We start from the raw sequence: 22,203 nt of genomic DNA on the forward strand, positions 1-22,203 counted from the left end.
CTGAGGTTCTGGCAATAGTAGTCCTGGCGAGAGCAATGACAATGAGTGAATTGTGGCATTGGTTGTGCAATTGGAGTGTTTAGTGTGCAAAATATGTTTTCTTTTGCATTTGCATACTGTGCTGTGTGTCTTGAGGTTTCGGGCAACCTTTCCTATGTATACTGTGTTGGTAGTGCATGAGCATAGTTCATTTTTTTTTCTTTTTATGTAGCTGAAAGCGTGGGCACGTGCTAAATGAGCAAAAATACAGCATGTACACAACAGGACACCCTAGTGACCTTGATTTGCTTATAAATTGGATGGTACTTAGGACTTTTTGCTGATGGATCCAACAATTTCAAGTTGTTTGTCAGATGTACTTTGTTTTGCAAGTTAGTTTGTTCATACTGAGGTCGTTATAGCGTTGTGCGAATCAATAACGTGCTTGAAAAGAAATGATAGACTGTGCTGTTTGTTATCATGTCTTACTTTTTCGCAACCTGTTGTGATTGTTTTTGACACTGCATTAACAATTCCAAATTATTTGTTCAAACAAATATGCTGTTGTGTGCAGTGCCCATCTTCACGCCCTGGCGAACCAGAGTCCCAGTACTCTGAGGAAGCCAAGTACTTCACCGAGTCCCGACTACTGCAGCGGGACGTTGAGGTGGTCCTCGAGGGTGCCACCAACCAGAACTTCGTTGGCACTGTGCTACATCCCAATGGCAACATTGCCGAACACCTGCTCCGGGCAGGGTTTGCCCGCTGCGTCGACTGGAGCCTTGCTTCCGTGACTGGTGGAGCGGACCGCCTGCGAGCTGCCGAGAAGTGAGTGGGCTTGGGAAGGATCTTGCAGAAGGAGCGGCTGTGTCGGTTTTTAACCCCATAAGGCAGAGTGCTTGCATTTGTGGATGCAACTTGTTCTGGCCAGTTCCGTCAACTGGTGGCCAAGAAAGAGCAAGATACATAGACAGTGATGGGAATGCTGCTACAATTGCACCAATGTGCCACATTTCGTTAAAGCTGCTACACCCATGCTACAAGCGAAACTACTCCAATGCTGCTCCAAAACGTGAATGTCCAAGTTGTAGGAACAGCAAGAGAAGTCTCGTGCAGCATCAGTGGCTACAACTACCGTAAAAACCTGAGCAAGCATCCCCCACTGGCAAAGCGGATGGGGGGGGGGAAGGGGGGCTTTCCTTGAATGGTGCCGAAATGCAATATGGCGGCAACAAAGTTTTCGAGTCAGAAAAAAGAAGTCTCACCCTCGCACATGGCACGGCTCATTACAGCGATAGCTCACAAATGCAGTGGCAACGCAATCAGACCGCAAGCACCTCTGATAAAGAGCAAGCGCAGCAGCTCTAAGCATAGAGTTTCTTACTATAATACCTAGAGGGGAATCTGGCGTTACCATATTTACTCGAATCTAGGCTGCCCTCTATTGCAGGTCAAGCCCCGAAATTCGCAAGGCCAATAAAAAAAAAACTTACCTCGAATGCAGGCTGAATGAGAAAAAAAGAAAGGCCGTTTCATCGGTAGAAAACCCAGCATTTCTATTGTGTAAGCGCACAGTCCGTAGGCACCTAGTACGTATAAAGTTTATTCGTCGTCGTCGTCCGCAACATTTCTGTCCTCTTTGTTGCCGAGTTCATCCCAGAGGGCATCATCCTCGCTTCCGTCCATCGCGTGCGAAATGCAACACTTTTTACAAGCTCTATATGTTTCATCTGGAATTTTGTTCACGCCGCGGCGATCCAGTTTGCCAGCGGGCCAAGCGAAGCATGTTTTGTGTGCCCAGTTTGAGTGAGCTGATGTTCTTCCGATGTAAGCCAGTCGGTATAGTGCTTGCAAAGCCTATCTTTAAAGGGCTTATTAATGGTGACGTCAAGCGGTTGGAGTTAGCTAGGCATGCCAACAGGGATTTTGGCGAAGTCGGTCTCAGCATGAGAAAGCATGATGTTCACGCCGTCAATCAGATGACCGCGATAGGAGTTGTGGGAATCGAGCGCGCCCTCCCCTTTGGCGCCTCGTTCCCCAGCTAACGCGTGTGCTGGCCCCGCGCAGCTCGAGCGCCGGGAACCGCTGTTATTCGGCGACATGGCTACCGTGGCTACGCCGCCAGGCCTTTCTGCTTGGTGCGAGCCACGCGTTGGTCTTCCCCACACGAGCCACGTGTACGGACATGTCCTGAGCATGCTCGTGCCGCCACGTGACCACGCTAGCCCACGTCACTGTGCAGTGCCTGTCCTTATTGGCCGCCAGTGACAACCCCCTTCCCCCTTGAGCTCGCTTCTGTCTGACGCTGGCTTGCCCGCGGCATATGCTCTCAGGCCAGCACGAGAGGTTGACGCGCTGCTCTAGCAGGCGGCTTCTCGTTCGGGTGCTCGACTGCTGCCCTTTGTGTGATAGTCGTAGCGCCGCTGGCAAGTGTACCTGATCGATCTTGCGGAGTTCCCTTTACGGCCTGCAAGCCCGTGACTGTCGTACTGTGCTGCATCTTGGGTTAATAAACCCGTGTTGTTTGTTGACATCCTGCCTCGAGTGCCATTTCTGCGCCGTGCCGGAGTCGACGAACCCGGCCGTAGCGTCTTTGTTCGCTGCAGCAGTGGAGGACGTCGCGTCTCTTCCCGGTCTCCTCGTAGGAGGGTGTCAACTTGAGCTTGTTGGCATGGCTTCATCTTCGGAAACAGCGCGAGCACACGGGACAAGAAAGACAGACAGGACTTTGCGCTGCTAACAACATGAGCGTTTATTTCGTGCGAACACATATATACGCTTCCTTGGAAATAGATAAACAAGAAAGGATGAGGGAAAGGGGAAGCCCTACGCCTGCGCCGTGACTAGTGCATGAAAAAGCAAAGATCAATCACGGAGGTAATTAATCTCCTTGTTGGTTAGTGCGATGGACGGTGCGCTTACACATGATGGCCCGATGGAATGAATCGTGAACGCTTCATATATTTCCTGTGCGTGGCAGTCACGATATCTGCGTAAGATACGCGTCTGATCGAAACTCGGAGTGCAACCGCACTCGGCACAGTGGATTGCCAGATTGCTTCCAGTCTTGTCCTTGAGATTGTTCTTGTGCTCTCGCAGCCGATCATTAACGCAACGCCCTGTTTGCCCAACGTAGCGGCCACCACAGGACGTTGGTATCTCATAGACGACCTCAGTCCTGCAGGGCACAAACCGCGTCGCATGTTGCTTCTTGCAGATGGAAGGATTTGGGAGAGGGGCGTTCACTTTTCTGCACAATGATCCTAGTTTGATTCTAGGCTGCGAGAGCACAAGAACAATCTCAAGGACAAGACTGGAAGCAATCTGGCAAATCCACTGTGCCGAGTGCGGTTGCACTCCGAGTTTCGATCAGACGCGTATCTTACGCAGATATCGTGACTGCCACGCACAGGAAATATATGAAGCGTTCACGATTCATTCCATCGGGCCATCATGTGTAAGCGCACCGTCCATCGCACTAACCAACAAGGAGATTAATTACCTCCGTGATTGATCTTTGCTTTTTCATGCACTAGTCACGGCGCAGGCGTAGGGCTTCCCCTTTCCCTCATCCTTTCTTGTTTATCTATTTCCAAGGAAGCGTATATATGTGTTCGCACGAAATAAACGCTCATGTTGTTAGCAGCGCAAAGTCCTGTCTGTCTTTCTTGTCCCGTGTGCTCGCGCTGTTTCCGAAGATGACTCCTCGTAGGGTAAGCTTTATGCTAAACCTATCTCCACAGAGTCGAGGACTAGAAGTGACTGCTTGCACAACGTGGCCCCTGGACGGCGTTCCCAAACTGTTTTCACCCAGTCCTCCATCGAGCCGCTGGACATCCAACCTTTGTCGTGAATGCGCACAACAACATTTCTGGGGAACTTTTCGCCCGCTGGTAGATTCTTGTGCTTGAATATTACGTATAAGGGGAGTTTTTGTCCATTGGTGGTGCAGCACACCATTACTGTTGTCCTATGCTTTTCGTAACCCGCCGTCCTGAGTTTGACTTCCTTCGCACCCTTTTTTTGTTCATGGTGTTTATGTTGAAGAACACCGGGGTCTGGTCGGCGTTTGCGATTTTTCCCAGTGGTACCTTTTTTTTTCCGCCATTTCTCCATCACATAGCACTAAAGCTGGACCTGGACAAGCTTTTCCTCAATGTCAGCGGGCAGCTTTTGACACACGGAGGTTCGTTGTCTCAGGCTGAACCCAAACCGTTTCATAAAGCGCGTTGCCCAGCCCCTGCTTGCTTTAAAATTGGCTCGTGTGACTCCCTTCACGTTGGCAACTTCCCTGGCTTTTGCCTGGATTATCTCTGTCATCACGGGCATTCCCGCTTCCCTTTGTTCCTTGATAAAATCGGCGACAACTTCCAGCTCATAGTGTCGGCCCGTTTTTGGTCCAGTGAGCGCCATGCAGGTTGCTGCACAGCTGAACAGGTTGGCCCGTTGTTTGCGCCATCGTTGCGCGTTCTTTTCATGCACGCCGAACTCGTGCTGCATATGCTGCCTTTGCGTATGTGGCGGCTGCAGTCAAACCATCGTATCTGAATCTAAGCCGACGCCCGCACTTTCGCACATCTTTCGGGAAAAAAAAAAACATCGACCTAGATTCGAATAAATACGGTAGTGTCTATGCGGGCTCTTTCAGTGGCGCTTGAGCCACCATGAGAATGATGGGAAGTACAGGCTTTAGATCTGCTTCAGATGGCTTTTGTTCTTAAGATTTGCGACGCTTGTTTGCCGAGTGTAAAACAAAGCGGTATGAAGTTACTTCCAATTAAAACTTGCTTCATTCTTTTGTACATAAAACTCATTGCAAAAAATTTGCATAACCATGAGATGGAAGTGAAACCTGGACAAATTCAACCACCAGGGTATGCATTGCTCTACGATTCTGTTCCAGATTTGACATCACACTACAGTAAAAGCTCGTTAATTCGGATTTCACGGGACCGGAAAAAATGTCCGAATTAACCGAATGCCGAATTAACGAATGAACCGGAAAAAACATTAAAATCAAGTTGGAGAAGCATACCTTTATTTGCTGAAGTATTTTGTAATGGTCGTCTGCGTTTTCACGCAGATTCCGGCTTACATTACAATTTTTCTTAACTTTTCCAAACGGCCAACAGCACGCAAACTGTTGCAAGTTCTCAGGCAAACGTCCTCTAATATCAAAAGCGCCTCCGAAACTTCCCGTGAGGTGTGACGATGAGGTCACGACATCATTAATAATTTCTTGATTGGGCAGGAGACCAGTCGTGGCGACACAATCATCAATCGCAATGTAGTCCTGAAGGGTCATATCTGTGGGAAGGACAGCATCGAAGGTCGGGCAGTCACCGTCGGTGGACTCGGCTGACACCTCGTCGATGCCACCGTCGGCTACTGCCGCATGCTCGGGCCTCACATGTAAACACGGTCACAACGGGAAAAAACAAGAACTCCGCAAGAAGAGACGGTGCCGACACAACACAAGGGAAAATGGCGTCGGAGGCGCAGTGGAGTGAAGAAAGAAGACGCCGATGTTCGGTGACGCTGCGATCACCCCCACTAGTTGATGACGATGGCGATGTCACTCAAGTTTCGGTTTCGCCCCAGTGGTGCCAGCGCTGCTTTACCACACTTTTGTGTAGCAGCAGCCGTCAGAATTTGTCCGAATTAAGCGGTGCAGAGCCCAATTCTGACGAATTAACGAAGGTTTGGTCCCATAGATTAACATGCACTTTGGCCGGGACCAATAGAGCCGTCCGAATTATCCGAATTAACGGGTGTCGAATTAACGAGCTTTTACTGTATAATGAATTATTTTTTTACAACACTTAAAACAAACACGCTTGTTTTTCGCACAAAAGTATGCATTATCTGTTTATGGAACTAACAGTACTGTATTGCGTGCGACACACTTAACATATCATCTGCTGTGATGCCAGATGCGTCTGTCCAAGTGGCCTGCCCCCAAAACATCTCTCGTTTTGCTGTGAAGTCGAGTCAGAGGAGCGTGACGGTGCGTCTACTTAGCTTCGCTGTCGTTTTGCAGCCGATTTGAACCAGCAAGACGTGCTTATAAAAAAAATGTGAACTCTATGCAGTTTCCTGCACTCACATGGGACACTACGTCTATGCGCAGCAGTGAGTGCATGGCGCTTTACTAAAACTGCCAAACACAACCTGTAAAGCTGCAACATCGCAGCAAACCAAGAGATCTAGCGGTCTTCAGCCTCTTTGAACAACAAAAGCACTGCTTGAATGCTTTGCAATGCACCCCCCTACCCATGTAGCGTGAAGAACGAAACTGAAACTAGAAAAAGATCCGTAGACTGTTCACTAGCTAATGCTATTCACTCCGAAGCCTGTACTTTCCATCGTTCCCGCGGTGGCTCAATGATCGCCGCACCAGGTTCTGCTCTGGGTTATTGTATGAAACTCTATGGCTCTAAGTAACAAATGCAGATCTTGGAGGCCTTACTTTTGCTGTCTACATCATTGTCATAGGTACCATTTTTAATACAGGTCTCAAAGGCCATGCTTTTGCTCACGGTACCCTGAAAATAGCCATGGGTGTCTTGCACTAAGCCTGGGTTGTGATCATTATGCACGCAAAAGAATGAAAGAGATAGGGTGGCTAAGCAGGATTAGATTGGATTCAAGAAAGCCGGAGTGTTGCATGGATCGGGTGCGGAACAGGATTGGGGAGAGGGGGCCGCTTTCACGGAAAGGCGTGAAAATTTGAAATTGGCTGTGCTTGCTCGGGTAGGGGTGCTTGTTTGGAATTTTCCGGTAAGTGAGCCTGTGGTCAATATGCCAGATAGCTACATAGCTGTTGTCACCACCCTATGTGGAGAAGGCTGTTACATCTCCTGCCTTTCTGTAAGTTTCCAGAGATAATCAAATCCAGTGAGCACACGTATACAATTTAGTACACTCAAACCTCGATATAACGAACATGGATATAATGAATAATCAGTTATAACGAAGTAAATGAAGACTAGTCTTGTAATAGATAAAGTGTTACAAATAAACGTTTATAATGAATTTTCGGATATAATGAAGTTATTTTCATGCCAGATGTGACTTTGTTATAATGAGGTTTGAGCTTATAGAGATCTGTCAGTTGTGTAATGCATAACTGTGTGCACTTGGACAGTTTCACATTTTTGTTGGGCCACGCATTTATAGATCTACTATGCAATGGAACCCTGATTGTATGACTTTTAGGGGTCTGTGCAACACCATGATATAATCCAAGCATCTTATAATAAAAAATTGCCTACATGTAAAAATGAAACTGAAACTGGTTGGCCTCCCATCAGATGCAGTGTCATTGCTGTCACATAAACGGAGCACATTTTGTTAAGAGTTCGCATAGGATGATTTCTTGCATGACTAAGCTGTATTTGTTCCCTTGTGAAGTGCATTTGGTGATTATGAACCCCCACGTCAAGGGAAGGCTATTTTCACGCTGAAGATAACTGTGCCGCATCTTTCTTGCGTGCTTGAAGCATGTGACTGCAAGTACTGCAAACAAAGGGAGGAGATCTTCAGCTGCATGTCGACAAGGAGTTTCCACAGCCCGAAAATGTGAAGATATCCGGATCTCGAAGATGAGTTTGTCGGCTGTCTGAAGCTAGCCTGTGTAGATGAGCTTGTCTAGGTAACTGCTCTGGAATGAATACGTATGACATCGAGGCGTATCCAGAAGCGATCTAAAGCCAGGAAAAGTGGATCACAGAAGAAAATCTTCCATTCTAAGAATGTGGGCTGTACCTGTCTCATTCTCTCTTTTTTTTTTATCTGAAACCTAGGGGCATGTAATTGTTTATTTGGCACTCGCGAATACTTGGTGGACGTTTGATTCGAGTAAAAAGAGGGAATTTTTCACGGATGGTATCCGGTTTCACGGATGGTATCGGAGAGTCGTTGTACGATGTGGGGTAGGTGTAAAATTGCGTCGTATAGTTAAGGTTTTTAATGTATTATTTTTGTGGGAGTTTTGGCAGAACCAAACTGATTTGTTGTAGAATGTGGGTCGTCGCAAGACCAGGGGACTATAATCCACTGTACGCGCCACACCCTTGCACTGTCGGAAGCAAGCGCCTTGTGCATAAGGAAATCTCACTGCACAGACACTTGCAAGGCAAATGCACGGGCACAAACATGCCAGCGCACTGAGAACCAGAGCATCCCAGACAACGCAAAGGCATCCTAGGGACATCCAAATGACATCCCTTTTTGGGAGTTTGGGACATCCAAAAGACGTCCCACACAAGGTGGAAAAACATCCCAAGTGATACAAAAAAAGACCTTTTTGGGATGTCCCAAAACTGCATGCGTGTGGGATGTTATTGGGACATGTGGCCACTTTTTACTGCAAGATTATTTCAAAAGGGTGGGACATCTGCTCCCATAACATGTTAACTTGCTTCATCGCACTCGACCACCGCCTACCTGAGAGAGCCAGTTGCCTCTCCAGGAAAGCATATTCCTCGTCTAACCAACCCACTTTTTTTTTTCACATAGATAACTAGATAACTTAAAACCAAGTCATGTGTTCAGAAACCAAGCAACATGCATGGAACATCAAGTGACCAGCAAAATGACTTATTGCCTCACTATTATATGGCACTACAATCATGCCGAGAGGGACAGAGAACTTGGTATTGATGAGCGTGTAGTCTAAGGTGCACACTTCGAGTGGAGGGCCTTCCATGGCGTCCAGCAAAAGGGCTTGCAGAGGCAGCTGAGGACAACAAAAACAAAGCCTGCATGTATGTATACGTACTGCACACAACATGCATGAAAATGGTGAACAACAGGAACATAGCATGACTATATTGTCTTATGTCTCCTGAGACAGGGTTAAACCTCATTCCAGATGCACAAGTGCCTGCTTTTACTTATTGCTTTGTCAACACTAGAATCATGAGAACTCTGTATTTATGAGCATGACATCTGTGGTGCACGCTTTCAAATGCAGAGCATTCCAGCTGGCGTCCAACAGCAGGGCTCGCAGAGGCAGCTGAGAACAAAAACAAAGCCTTAATGTACATGTCCATACTGCACACACAAACGCACAAAGATGGTGCACAACGGGGATATAGCATGCCTATTTTGTCCTGTGTGTGTGTTAAGAGGTTAAAGGGACCGACAACCAACTTTTATGGTACCTATTTTCTTTAACGCGACAGAAAGCTTACCAGTCAGAGTGTATAATCAAGGAATGGTGATGTGGAAAATGCCGTGAAACAGTTGCAATTCGAATTTTTCTATCTGCGACGGATATGAAGTCGTATACACGCGTGACAAGACATGATGCAAACAGTGAGCGTGACAGCGGTTCGTGTTTGAGCGCGGCGGTTTACTGCGTGTGTGTGTACTCGCGCGCATGCGCTGCGGCTCGACATGGTCCACTGGCTACCGCGAAGGCAGCGCCGTTACTTGTCACCATGCAACTCCTTTTACCTCATAAGCAGCACAGAATAGAGCGGGGATGGATAGTAATACAGTCGAACCTCGATATATCGAACGGCACGGCGATCGCGAAATAGTTCGATATATCCAGAATTCGATATAAAAAATCACGTAAAAAATGCGTCAAGAACTTGTGGAAAACAACCAACGAACCAATCGTGGTGCAGTAAATACAGTGAAACCTCGTTAATACGTACCTGCCGGGAACGCGGCATAACTACGCACTAAACGGTAGTACGCATTAAACACCAAGTACAAATTTGCATCTCCTAGCGTACGCCATCGCCGCCAGCAAATAAATAGAGTGCCACAGCAAATATTGCCTAAAGTACCCATCGCAAAGCCTTTTCTTTCTTTTTGCCAAAGTGGAGAAAAGATCCTGGCACACTCGCACGGCCGCCCGATAGCGCGTAGTGGCGACGCCGAAGAGCATTTCGAAACTATTGCAGGGTCCGGGATACGCGGTCAACGCAGTGACCGACATAGCGACAGAGCAGACAGTGTCTGCTTTCCACGGTATATGTGCGTGCATCTAACCGCGATCTGCTACTGAACGAAAACTGACACAGTTCCAGTGAAACGTGGTACGGCCGCGTGGAGCCGATCGCCTCCCGGCTAGTTGTGTGCAGCGCGTCGCCTACTCGGCTCACGCCGTCACTACCGGGCCGCTTGCTGTGCCGCACGCGCGTATTTATCGTGGGAATCTTGTTCGTACCTACTTCGCTCCAGATCGTGCACAGATGCGGCGAGTAGCTTGTTTGGTTAACGCAGCGATGACGAGCTTCATGCAAGCGATGCGCCCTCCGCGATGCTCTAGCGGTCCTGGCAGCGGACGGAGGCGCGTTGGGTGGTCGCCTAATAAAAGCGTGCAGTATGGTTACACCCGCGCTACGCTTGCTGTATCTTACACGTGCGTTTAGTGCGATAGCGTCAATGCAGCGAGGTTTCTCGGCGCCCGCAACGCTAACTACGCAACAGCGATCTGCTTTCGCTTCTACAAAGCGGTGCGCGCCTGATGACGGCTTAGTAGCGTTTGCTGTCGGGCTAGTTGGTACATCGCTGAAGTTCTTCGTCCCTGTCCGAGCATTTGTGCCATTAATTCAACTTCAGCCTTGAAGACGGCCGCGCACAGCGAAGCGGCAGCGATCGGCGGCCCATCGCGTTCAGGTTGTCGCCTAATAAAAGCGTGCAGTAGGCTTAAAAAGCAGCACTGCGCCGCACGCGTGCCCGAGCAGATAGCTGAAGATACTTATTGTGATAAGGTTGTCGGCGATAAGTCATGTCGGCGCGTTCGTCGGTGGCCGCCACCTCACCTTCGTTCTTTCCCGATGCTTACCCGCAAAGGCGTCGCCGCAATCGCGCGGAGTCGGGATCGGGGATCGACTGATCTGCGCACTTCTCAAAAAGGCGGAAGACCTTTGGCGGCACATTCTGGCGTCGGGAAGTTGAGCGGCGCAGTAAAATTTTATGGCACAAAAAGTTATCGCGGTACGCAGGGTACGCACTAACCGGTAGGCATAGGGCGAACCACTACGGCTTAAGCGGTCAGCGAATGCATTGGGCTCTATGGGACTCGGTCGGGGATTCGTCGCAACTACGTTTTAACCGTTAGTACGCTTAAAGCGGGTACGTATTAACGAGATTCGACTGTACTCACTTGAAGATTCAAACAAAGTATTTATTGTGTTGGCTTAAAATACTGAAAAAGAGTAGCCTGCTTTTTGTTGGCAATGGCGTGTTTGACGACTGCGTCCTCAACATAGTCCAGGCGATCCACAAGTGAAAGGCCGGTGCCTTCAATCGCGCTGCAGTGGCGGCGCGCAAGGGCCAAAGCGGCTACGACCTCAGCTGGTGTCGGGAGCGGGGCACCATCAGCGCTTGCGGGATCCACCTCGGCAGCGTCTTCATTCGGCTGCTCAGCGGTAGCTTCGGCGATGATCTCTACATCCGTTAGCTCCGCCGTTGTACCAGTGCTGTCGTCACCTCCAACGAAGTCTTCGATGCACATGCTTTGCGGCTCCGCACCAACAAAGCTCTCCAGCTTGCTCCACGTTTCGGCGAGCTCGCTTTCTTCATCTGCGCATGCCAACTCAGCTTCCTCGGATTCTTCCACTGATGCTTCGTCAGTGCGTCCACCGAAGCCTGCATGCCGAAAGCAGTTGGCTATCGTCGACTGCTTGACGTTTTCCCACGACGCCTTGAGCATTTGGATGGCGCCCAAAAGATCGATCTTCAGATCTTGGCCCATCCGGAGTCTTACAAGCAAAATGTCGATCAGCCGACGCTTGTAGATAGACTTAAATGTGCGGATAATGCCCTGGTCCAACGGTTGGAGCTTCGAAGTGGTGTTGGGCGGCAGAAATACCACTTCGATGTTGCTCAGCTGGGCATCGGTGTGGTGTGCCGTGCAGTTATCGACGATAAGGCATACCTTCCGTCCCTGACGCACCAGGTCCGAATCCCACGCCTTCAGCCTGGATTGCTTCCAGTTTTGCTGCAAAAGTCAGGGTCGTCCGTTTCTTCGCGTCTGCAGCCATCGCTACACACACCACAACGCGCGCAGGCCTAACACACGAGCACAACAACGACCGATGCGACGGATGCCTGGCGATACTATCAAGGAGGAGCTGGTGCAACAAGTGCAGTGCGTCATTGCTGCAAGGCTGCGGCGTGCGTATGCCGCTACGTTCAAGTGGCGCACATCGGCGCCATCGATGTGTGCAGCAGTCGTAAACGCCCACCGCGCTACCGCTATTTTCGAGAGTTGCGGGAAAGCTCGCCGCCTGTCAACGGAGCGCGGGCGGTTTGGGGTGGCCGAGTTCGATATATCCATTATACGTCAACTTCGTTCGAAATAAAAAATTAAAAATGCATGCGATTTCCCACGTGATATAGGAACCGTTCGATATAGGCAATAATTCGATATGTCCGTGTTCGATATATCGAGGTTTGACTGTACACATACTAACATTTTTAGGACCAATAATGGCACACATGACGGTATCAGACTACGTGACTTTGTACAGCAAAGTGATCAACTCCGCAATCTAGCTTCAAGGCTCTTGCGATAGGTTGCACAACATGCCTTTTTTTTGTTACTTTTAAACACAATTTAGAGATATAAATCCTACTCACAGCGCGAAAAGGATGCTGGAATATGTCAGTAGTATATAGCGCGGTCTTTTCATTTCTGACAGGATCTAATCACAAGTTCTGGCCAGTTTTCGGTCCCTTCTCCTTTAAGCCTGGTTCATACTGAAGTGCTTGTAAACACAATGTACAATTTACTTATTGCTTTACCAAGGAAATTCATGCCAGGAATGACAAAGGAATTGGTATTTACGAGCATGACGTCCAAGGTGCACGGCGTTTAAACACAGAGCCTCCCAGCTGTTGTCCAGGAGCGGGGTTCGCAGAGGCAGCTGAGGAAAAAAAAAACAAATCCTTCATGTATATGCATATCCACTGCAAGCACAAATATGCATGAAAGTGGCGCACAAAACAAACATAGCACAACTGTGTTGTTGCATGTCTGCTAGTTTAAGAGGAGTAAAACCTGCTTCATAATTACTTGCTCATAAGCAGAAATTTCTCCTTTTAGCTTACTCTAATTATGTCGGTTACGACTTTCGCATTTACAAGCATGAAGTCTAAGCTGCACGTTTTCCGTCTCGTAACCTGCATGCGTATGTCCAGGAAGCTGAGCACATTCTATGTCATTACCGGTAGGCAAAGGGCAGACATTTGGGGTAAAGGTGCACACCAGGGGCACCACTACTAGAAGCAGCTGAAAAAAAAGAAAAAAGATCATGTAATATGTGTACACAGCTAGCACATGCAAAAAGAATATCATTGAGCAACAGTGCATATCACAAATGTGCTACATTTGTTTGGAAGTAAAACCTACTTGACAAAAAGAGTGGGCTAGTTGGTCATTTCGGTTGTGTGAAACTACTTGACTGCTGGTAAAGGATGAAAACAACATGCACTGAAAAAAGGCGGAGGTATCGGGAAGCCAGACAAGGTGCCAGTTGCTAATATGCACCAAGTGACTGAACAACAGGTTCTGCTGCTTCATAGAGATGTAGCAGAAACACCAACATACATTTTTCAGTTTGTTGTTTCAGTAAGACAAAAATCATGATCATAATCACAAACGATACGGTATATACCAGTACAAAACTGGGCTGTGCCCTTTTCTTCTGATAACCGGCTAACTGATGGCCAGCAGCAGGACTCGCACGTGCAACTGAATAAAAGAATAGCAAGAATATGCGCTGTTTTGAACATTTTCTTTTTTGAACTTTTTGAACATTTTGAAGCTTTTCTTACAAATGGTGTCATAATGAGAGCAAAAAATTTGGTACTGGGCATAAACTGAGGGCAAGCCAGTCTTGTGTGCAGCAATGCTTAATTCATGTCCACAGCCCACTACAAATGGTTAAACTTGACACATGCATTTGACCATTCCAATTTTTTTTACGTTTTTGTCAGTGGCCGTGGAAAACATGTACAACAAACCTTTGAAGTTTTTTTCTTTGTTGTCCAGGACTTCTGATCGTTCTCCACGGCACTACGCACGCGCCGGCTTGCAGTTATTCGAGGCAGATCAGCCATGTGTTCCACGATCGCGGTGTCAATCTACACACGTGGCCGACAACAACAACATATCAGCATTGTGAGCTTAACAGTTTCTGCGGAAGATAAACCAAATCGCATCACAAATAAAACTTACTCCCACGTGCCATTCTTGCTGCGAGGGTCCAGTTCAGCGTACGCCAACCTGCGCGCGGTGGGGAGCCAAAGAAGAAAGTGCTAAGAACGTGCTGATTGCAGTAATCCCGGCATGTCAAGTACTTACCGAAGAGGTGGAAAAACGTTGAAATCGGCAAGATCTTGCAACCAGGCAAACACGGCATGCGCGCTTGTGATTTTTCGACGAAACGTCACGGATCAAACACCTAAAAACGAGGCCAACGAAGAGTGATCTATCCGAACTCCAAACACGCCGGGCGCCATGATGGCGATGGCGATGTCTGCGTAGTGCTCGCAGCAAATCGTCCACTATTTGAGCAGGTGTTGGCTCGCAGTAAGCGCAATTAAAGAACAATTGCGTATTAAACCTAAGAAAGAAAACAATAAAATAACAATATTTCATTCAATTCTTCTAAAGTTAATATGTCGGTGTTTTTATAAATACAACACCACCACGCCACCGCTCGTGCGGTGCTGCCGCCGTTCTCTGATCTTTCACGAAAAGCACGGCGTGTGTGGCGCGAGTACGTGCGCCGTACCACTGTACCGCCTTTACCAAGTGCAACACTTGCTCACGCAGACAGCAATCGATCCCTCGTCCTCATAACGGCGCGACATTTAGAAAGAAACAAAAAAAAACAAACGAACACTTTCACAAAAAACGCGGATATATTGTTTTTCATGTGCATGTAGATATGCAATTGTGCACGCGCGCCAGCCATTGCTCTCCGGCGGAGTTGCTGTTTCCGATTGTTTAGGATCGCCAATTTTCAACACGGTAGCTTATTTCACCGCTAACTTGAAGTCCCAATCAGATCCTACAAGGGATGTTTTAGGAATGATCCCTATGCACATGTCTAAAGGACATCCTAAAAACCACCTTGTTGGGATGTGGGACGTTTGGACTTTTTTTGGGAAGTCCCTGGGATGTAGTGCGTTGTCTGGGATAGTAGACAATGTAGTGCACATACAGTCGAACCCACTTATAACGATACCAGATATAACGATCTATCGGTTATAACGACCATATTTCGGCGCACTTACGATTTTCTTATGCTACCCATTGAAACTGCGTCCACATATAGCGAACATTTTTCAAAGCCTCCTACTTTTACAATGAACACTTCAGACACGATCGCGGTAAAAATATGGCGTATACGAAGCGAAAAAAGTTAAAGCAGGCCTTCTAAAGCATCAGAGGTGTGCGCTCGCGCGTGCCCCGGTCCAGTCTACTCGTGATGAAGATACTCGAGATCAGCGAGCACCGCACGCGTTGCTTTTGGACGCTACGAGCGAGGTCGCTCACTTTCCAGTCGTTTCTTCAGTGGCAGATTGGCAGTGGGGAATAAAAAAAGAAAGAAATAGGAGGCAGCATGAAGCCTTGCAGTCAGCTTTAGCATGGCAACCTTTCCTGGCGCCATTCTCTCCAGCTACGACCGCCTACAATGAACCTATGTCTTGGAACGCAAGAAGCCATAAAATCAGTTTCAGTTTCAGTTTATTGATTTCAAAAGGTTAGCGAATATACAGGCGAGGGTCCCAAAGTAAAAGAACTGTAGTGGGACCCTCGGTTCATTATACAAGCATCGTAGGTAATAACTAACAGCAGCAAATGAACAGAATTATTAGAAAAAAATCAAAACATATAGATAACACATTTCAATACAGATCAGTTAAGCATGAAAAAAGCACAACAAAAGAAATTCAAAGTACAAGCAAAAAAAAAAGTCTTTTAGACAACAGCCATGACGTGGGTACACTTAGTACAGATAGTGATGTCTAAGGTCATTTTTAAAGACTGGAAGGGAAACACAAGATTTGATAGATGTAGGTAAATCATTCCAGAGTGAAATAGCAGTGAATGCAGATGTTTTTTTGCCGTAATTAGTGTGAACTGTTGGTAACAAGAAATTCTTATTAGCTGCAAATCTCGTCAGGTTTTTATTCTGCAATAAATCACGTGACACGAGTGGATGCATGAGGTTGTTAGGAAGCATTTTGTGAAATAAGACAACTATGTTGTACTGGAACAAACGAATGACAGGCAAGATATTGAAGGAGTGGAGTAACACAGAAGCATTAGATTGCATGGAACTAGAAGTGATAATGCGTATTGACTGATTTTGGATATGTTGTACTGATGACAAGTGACAAGCGTGCATGTTCCCCCATGAAACGATACCATAGTTAATGTGACTATGAATGAAAGCGAAGTACAACGCTAGAAGAGCCTCACGAGAAAAGAAAGGGCGAGCTTTGATTAGTGCGCGGATGCCAAACGAAGTTTTATGCTTGAGATGGTGGAAATGACAGCGGAATGTAAGGTTAGGGTCAAGATGTATGCCAAGAAATGTGACGTCTTTGCAAGCGGGTATAGAATGAGTCCCAAGTGTTAAGTCGGGAATAATTGTTAAGGGCCTTTGAGCAGTCTTAAACACCATATATTTTGTTTTTGAAGGATTAAGAACTAAGTAATTATTGCTGCACCAGTTCATGATGTTACTCAATGCAGTATTTAGCCATGAAGTGAGAACAGTAATGGATTTATCAGATGAAGATATGGTGGTGTCATCGGCGTATAAAATGCAATGATCGTCGGATAATTCAGAAAATCCGGAAGATCGTTAATATATAAAATGAATAGCAAAGGACCTATGACTGAGCCCTGTGGTACACCCTGGTTAATGCATTTAGTTGCCGAGAATGTTTCAGCTACGCGTACCGTATACTGTCGGTCAAGTAAATAGTTTTTTAAGAATATTAGCGCAGGACCAGTTATACCGTAACACTCAAGTTTCTTAAACAGTACTTGATGGTTAATTGTGTCAAAAGCTTTAGTAAAGTCCAAGAACACAGATCCTACGAAATTTCCCGAGTCGATGCATTTTTTAATGTAGTCAGTTAGAGACAGCACAGCAAGATTGGTGGAACTTCCAGGGCGGAAACCAAATTGGTTATTCTTTAACCCTTTGCGGTCCAAAACCTTTACCCACTTTCCGGCTCTAGCGGTCCGAAACTATTTCGCCAGTTTCTGGCGCCGCGAATAAAAACACAAGCTGTGGAAGAGAAACGCACAGGATATTTATTTTTGCTCCTGCATTCTGCAGGCAACTCTTTTAGTGATATTTGGGCAACGTATGATACCGCTCAAAGCATTCCCCTGTGTGCAGGCCAGGGTTATTACTGCAGGTTTCCACCGCCGCCGTCGTCGTCTTCGTCACTCACTTCTGTCGAATCACTGTCATCACTGTCTGGTGGAGGCACGTAATTCTCTTCCTCACTAAAGTCATCCTCGCTTTCGCTAAAAGCACCGCCGTAAAACGCACGCGGTGAAAACGTGGCCATGCTTCTCAGCGAACCGCGCGCGCGAGTGGGTACGCTCTAGGCCCCGTGCTGATCATAGTGCTGCACCCTAGTGTCAAAAAAGTAAAACCTCAACAAACAAAGCTCACTTATTCCTCAAGAGATGGCCCTTCATGTATACAAAAAATGCGCGCGACTCGCGGTGAGAAAACAGCAAATTTAAACCACGAACACCCTTGTCGGGCGGGGCCCGACAGCGGACCGCTACGGCCGTGTTGCGTTGTCGGGCGCTGCCCGACAACGGACCGCAAAGGGTTAATAAATGGAACTTGGCTAGGTAGTTATTAAGACGTTTCACGAATAATTTCTCAATGAGTTTACTAAGGCAGGAAATAATAGCAAGCGATGACCGCGATAACTTTTCAGCGCTTAAATGTTCACTACGTCGACGTCACAATGTGCCGCAAAATGTCTTTCGTCTTTTCAGTAATGGCAGAGACCGTCTGATCAATGATTACGACTTCCGTGCGATTGCGGCGATTCCTTTATGGATAAGCATCAGAAGAAAGCGAAGGCGATGTGGCGGCCTGCAATGAACGTGCCATAATGATTTATCGCCAACAACCTTATCACAATCATCTGCAGCTATCGGCCCGGCTGCACGTGTGACGTAAACTGTTCGGAGTGACGGCGGTACAAGCAGTACAAGCGCGCGATGCCATTGCTGTTCGCAAGTTCGCCGCTGCCGCGCCGTGCAAGATAAAGTGCGCGTCGCTTCGTATAAACGAAACTAGCTCGCTGGTGTTGAGCGGCATGGGCACCGAGAAACGTCGATGCACTTACAGCGAGCGTATACAGCGTGTTTTATTAGGCGGCAACCTAAGCGCGCCGCGCCTGTCGTGCAGGATCGTCGGAGCATCGCGGAGACGTACAGTGCGCGTTGCTTGCAAAATGCTTGTCTTCGCCACGTTGAGCGAACAGACCGCTTGCTGCACCCGTGTACGGTCCGAAGTGAAGCGGGCACAAAGAGCACACAATTACGCATACAAATGCAAGCGGCCTGGCAGTGATGGCATGAGCCGAGTAGGCGACGCGCTGCACACAACTAGCTAGGGATGATCGGCTCCACATGGCGGTACCACGGTTCAGTGAAACGGTGTCGGTTCACTGCAAAGGCGGTTTAATTCACTCGTGCACGCAGCGGGCATCACGTGAAAAGGCCTAACTTCTCACTGGAGAAGTTGTTAGTACTTTTCAATAAAAATGCGCAGAAAAAAAAATGGCTTGGTCGCTAAGTGATGTTTTTGAGGGAGAGTCCATTTACAACAAACTGCTGATATAATGACTAGTTTTCGCGGCACTTTCGAGTTCATTATAAACGGGTTCAACTGTATATTGCTTAGGATGATCAGTGCCATGAGGCAGCGCGTGCTGTATTTCAGTGATGTGGTGGCACTGAAGTGGTGCCAGGTTTTGTCCGGTTGAGATACAAGATGTAAAGATTTGTGGGGGAAAGTGGATGAAACTGTATGGGCTGTGTGAATGAAAATTTTGCATCAAGAGATATCACAAAAGTTTAGCTGCGGCTTGTGCAGCCATGTTTGTTTATGCGCGAGGATCGAGTGTTCAAGGCTGCAATGGTGGCGTCTCTTGCAGGGAGGCCAAGGAGAAGCGGTTGCGGTTGTGGAAGGACTACACTCCCACGGGCATCCCTATTGATGCCAAGGAGCAGAGGTTTGAAGGCAAGGTGCGTCGTCAAAATGGCCTCATTCATTGATTACTTTCGTAGGTCCCGAGGTGGAAATGGTAAGATGCAATCTGCGGAGTAACTACAGCATAGAAAGCTATCAATTGGTTCATCAGCCAACTGTTACACTCTCTGCTTGTTTTCTGTGGTCTCGCTCCTAAAATCACCTTCAAGATCTTCACAAACGCACGTACCCAAAATGAAATGGAGCTTTCCCAGTCTGAGCGTGCTTTTCTCCATGACATCAGTGTATTGCAGTGAAAGGGACTAAGAAGCATTCAAATAAGGCAGAACTTATGGGGAAGATGGAAGCAATGCAAAATCCCTGAACACGGGGTGTCGCTGGAGCCAACGTTTCGACTAGTCGTCTTGCCTTCTTCAAGGCAGCAACTGCATTTGGTGCCTTGAAGAAGGCAGTAAATCACTTGCTGCCTTCACTTGTCGAAACGATGGCACCATCGACACCGCATGTTCAGGGATTTTGCATTGCTCTAAGAAGCGTTTGGCACACGTTCGACCAAGGCCAGGCCGTCTCCCTCTTTCTCTCTTCTTTTTTTTTTCTTCCTCGGTCAACATGCGATTGTTGGGGCGTATGGTGTGACTAGTGTGGCCTCTTTGTAGGCGGGCTATTGGTTTGGTTGGCTCTTTTTAATGACATGAAACATAAAAACATAAATGTTCGAAATGTCAAAGGCAACAGATATCTTCAGGCATGGACAAGCAAAGAGAGTGAATTGACTGAATTTTGGTGATGGAGCAATTTGAATTAAGTAGCTTTAAAATACATTTAAAACGCAGCAGGCCAACCAAAGATTAAAAAGCTTGTTTGAAGTAACCAAAAGGTTGCATTATCAGAATCTTAAATTGTCGAGAGTCTACTGTAATGTCACCTGGCAGGGGCGTAGAATCGCACCATGCTTCACACAACGTGAATTGTGTGAAGAATGAGTGGCTTCCGATCCATTCCAAAGGGCTCAGCCATAATTCTTCTTGTGTGCAGTTACAAAGGTGCACACATTGCCTTATAGACACACAATCGGTACTTCGCTGCTTTGCTAAATGATGATTTATGGCATAAGGGGTACTTCGCAACTGCACTTGCAACAGGTGTTCCAAGAGAGTCTACAACAGGCTATGGAGCCCACTCCTACAGCTTGTGCTGTGACTGTGCTGTATGTTCCATGCAAACCTGACATTTTTTAGATCCTCTGTTCTGTTTTAACTGTCCAATGTTTTCTCTGTAGGACTCCTTTAATTAAGGGGGGACACGCCCTTTGAAAATCGAAAAATCGCGAAAAACTCAATTTTTGAAAAACCGTATATTTGGGCTGTACGTATTACAAACTACCTTTCCTGTAATTATGAATGCCTAAAACATCGTAAAAGTGCATCAAATCAGGTAATAACGAGCAGCGGCAGCTGCTGCGCCGGCCAAACAAGCTCTGAAACAAGCCCAACTTCGAGCGAGCCCCGTTTCAGTGCCGTTCAACTGATCGGCGCCATCTTGATTTTGTTTTGTTCATGAATTCCTGTGCATTTCTTTACCGCCCTCGGCGGTAGGGGTGGTGGCGCGTCCGAAGCATGATTCACTTATGATTGGGAGGCTCGCAGGGGTTTTCGAGCTCCCCGCGTCTCGACCCGCAGCTGCGATTGGACTAAGCGCACGCCCCTCGAGGGAGTGGGGGAACGTGCGGCTGCTATTGGCTGTTGCGCGCGATGGCACGTTGGCTTTCTCCGGGGGTTGCTCCATGCGACGTCTGTTGCGACTAGTGCTAGTGGTGCTAGTGCTTGCTTCTTTCTTTGCTGCCGTCGTCACCGTCGTGCAGCCAGCCTTTGTGTTTACCGCTTCGCATTTCGTTATCGCTCACGGCACTTCCTGAACTCTACACCGTGTTTACGATATCGCATTCCGCCCGCCGACTAAGAAGTGTCATGTGCCTACGACCGTTGTGTTATCGGACACTCCGGTAGTCATGGTACAGGCGTTCGGTGGGTTGGTGTGCTGAATCGTTACATAAACTTTGTTACCGTGGTCAAGCGCACTGCCAACAATGATTATGACAGCCCTTTTCTCAGTGAAGCAGCCTCTGTATTGGTAAAGACGATTGCATCGACAGTGTTGGCGCTCGTATCTCCAGCGTGTGCCAGCGGCCCGTGAATAGTTGAATGAGCTTGGCGTCTCAAATCAGCCTCAACGATCACAACCTAGACTCATATGAAAACAAAAAAACAAAGCCAGAAAAGGTAGCAAAAGATAGAAGTCAATAAAAATACATTTTCTTTAATCTACAGGGTCATTTCAGACCACGATATGGGATCGAAGCTTTCAAAGCCCAGTATCTCGAAATGACTTTTTTGGCTGGTGAGGCTGCTTAGTCGAGAGACATCTCTGGAACCATTCATCCATCCCATCCAGGAAACTTCATAGTGAATTTCACAGTGCTAGCACATTTTCCAACCTCTCCAGGCCCTGACTAAGGGACCCATGTGTACTACTTTGACACATGGCAGTCACTTGGGAACCATTTAACATACGTGCATAAAACTTTGTGGTTAATCAAATGGCTTTGCTATTAATCTATCCTGAAAATTTTATCAAGATATCTCAACAAACAAAAAAATTGCCCTTCGAAGGTAGCCCTTAATGTTTCTTCTGAGCATTGCACTTTCATTGCGTGAACGAGCTTTTGTGCGGTTGTCCAACCCTGCTTGCCGAATGATGGTGGCTATTGCTTTTTCTTCAAGGTCGTAGAGGTCATCAACGCTGATGCACTGGTGGTCAAGGTTGGCGACAATGAGCTGCGCAAGATCTTCCTTTCCAGCATAAGGCCACCGAGGTGAGAGCCCTTAAACCAGCCACACATTCCGTGGTGCACTCTTGTGCTGTTTCTGATTTATTATCTTTCTGCCTGGAGCCGACGTTTCGGCTAGTGGAGGTTTCTACAGTC

The 22,203-nt window shown here is 47.4% G+C and overlaps 1 protein-coding gene and 1 long non-coding RNA gene across 3 annotated transcripts in view; one reads left to right on the forward strand and one right to left on the reverse strand.

Moving 5' to 3' along the window:
• The window catches only part of LOC119402420 (staphylococcal nuclease domain-containing protein 1), a 143,847-nt gene that overhangs the window by 35,490 nt on the left and 86,154 nt on the right, over positions 1–22,203 (forward strand). The window contains exons 6-8 of the mRNA XM_037669565.2: positions 554–807; positions 19,165–19,255; positions 22,001–22,092. Of these exons, the coding sequence (XP_037525493.1) occupies positions 554–807; positions 19,165–19,255; positions 22,001–22,092 (437 nt within the window). The remainder of the gene's footprint in view (positions 1–553; positions 808–19,164; positions 19,256–22,000; positions 22,093–22,203) is intronic.
• On the reverse strand, positions 13,994–14,410 carry LOC125759618 (uncharacterized). 2 transcript variants are annotated; one of them, XR_007417250.1, is made up of 3 exons: positions 14,312–14,410; positions 14,186–14,233; positions 13,994–14,091 (listed from the first exon to the last, which is right to left on the reverse strand). It is a non-coding gene; the product is annotated as an uncharacterized LOC125759618 (long non-coding RNA). The 2 variants fall into 2 exon arrangements; XR_007417251.1 differs by having other exon boundaries at positions 14,186–14,265; positions 14,312–14,359.

This window comes from Rhipicephalus sanguineus, chromosome 8 (assembly GCF_013339695.2).
Source record: "Rhipicephalus sanguineus isolate Rsan-2018 chromosome 8, BIME_Rsan_1.4, whole genome shotgun sequence".
Taxonomy (NCBI): Eukaryota; Metazoa; Arthropoda; class Arachnida; order Ixodida; family Ixodidae; genus Rhipicephalus; species Rhipicephalus sanguineus.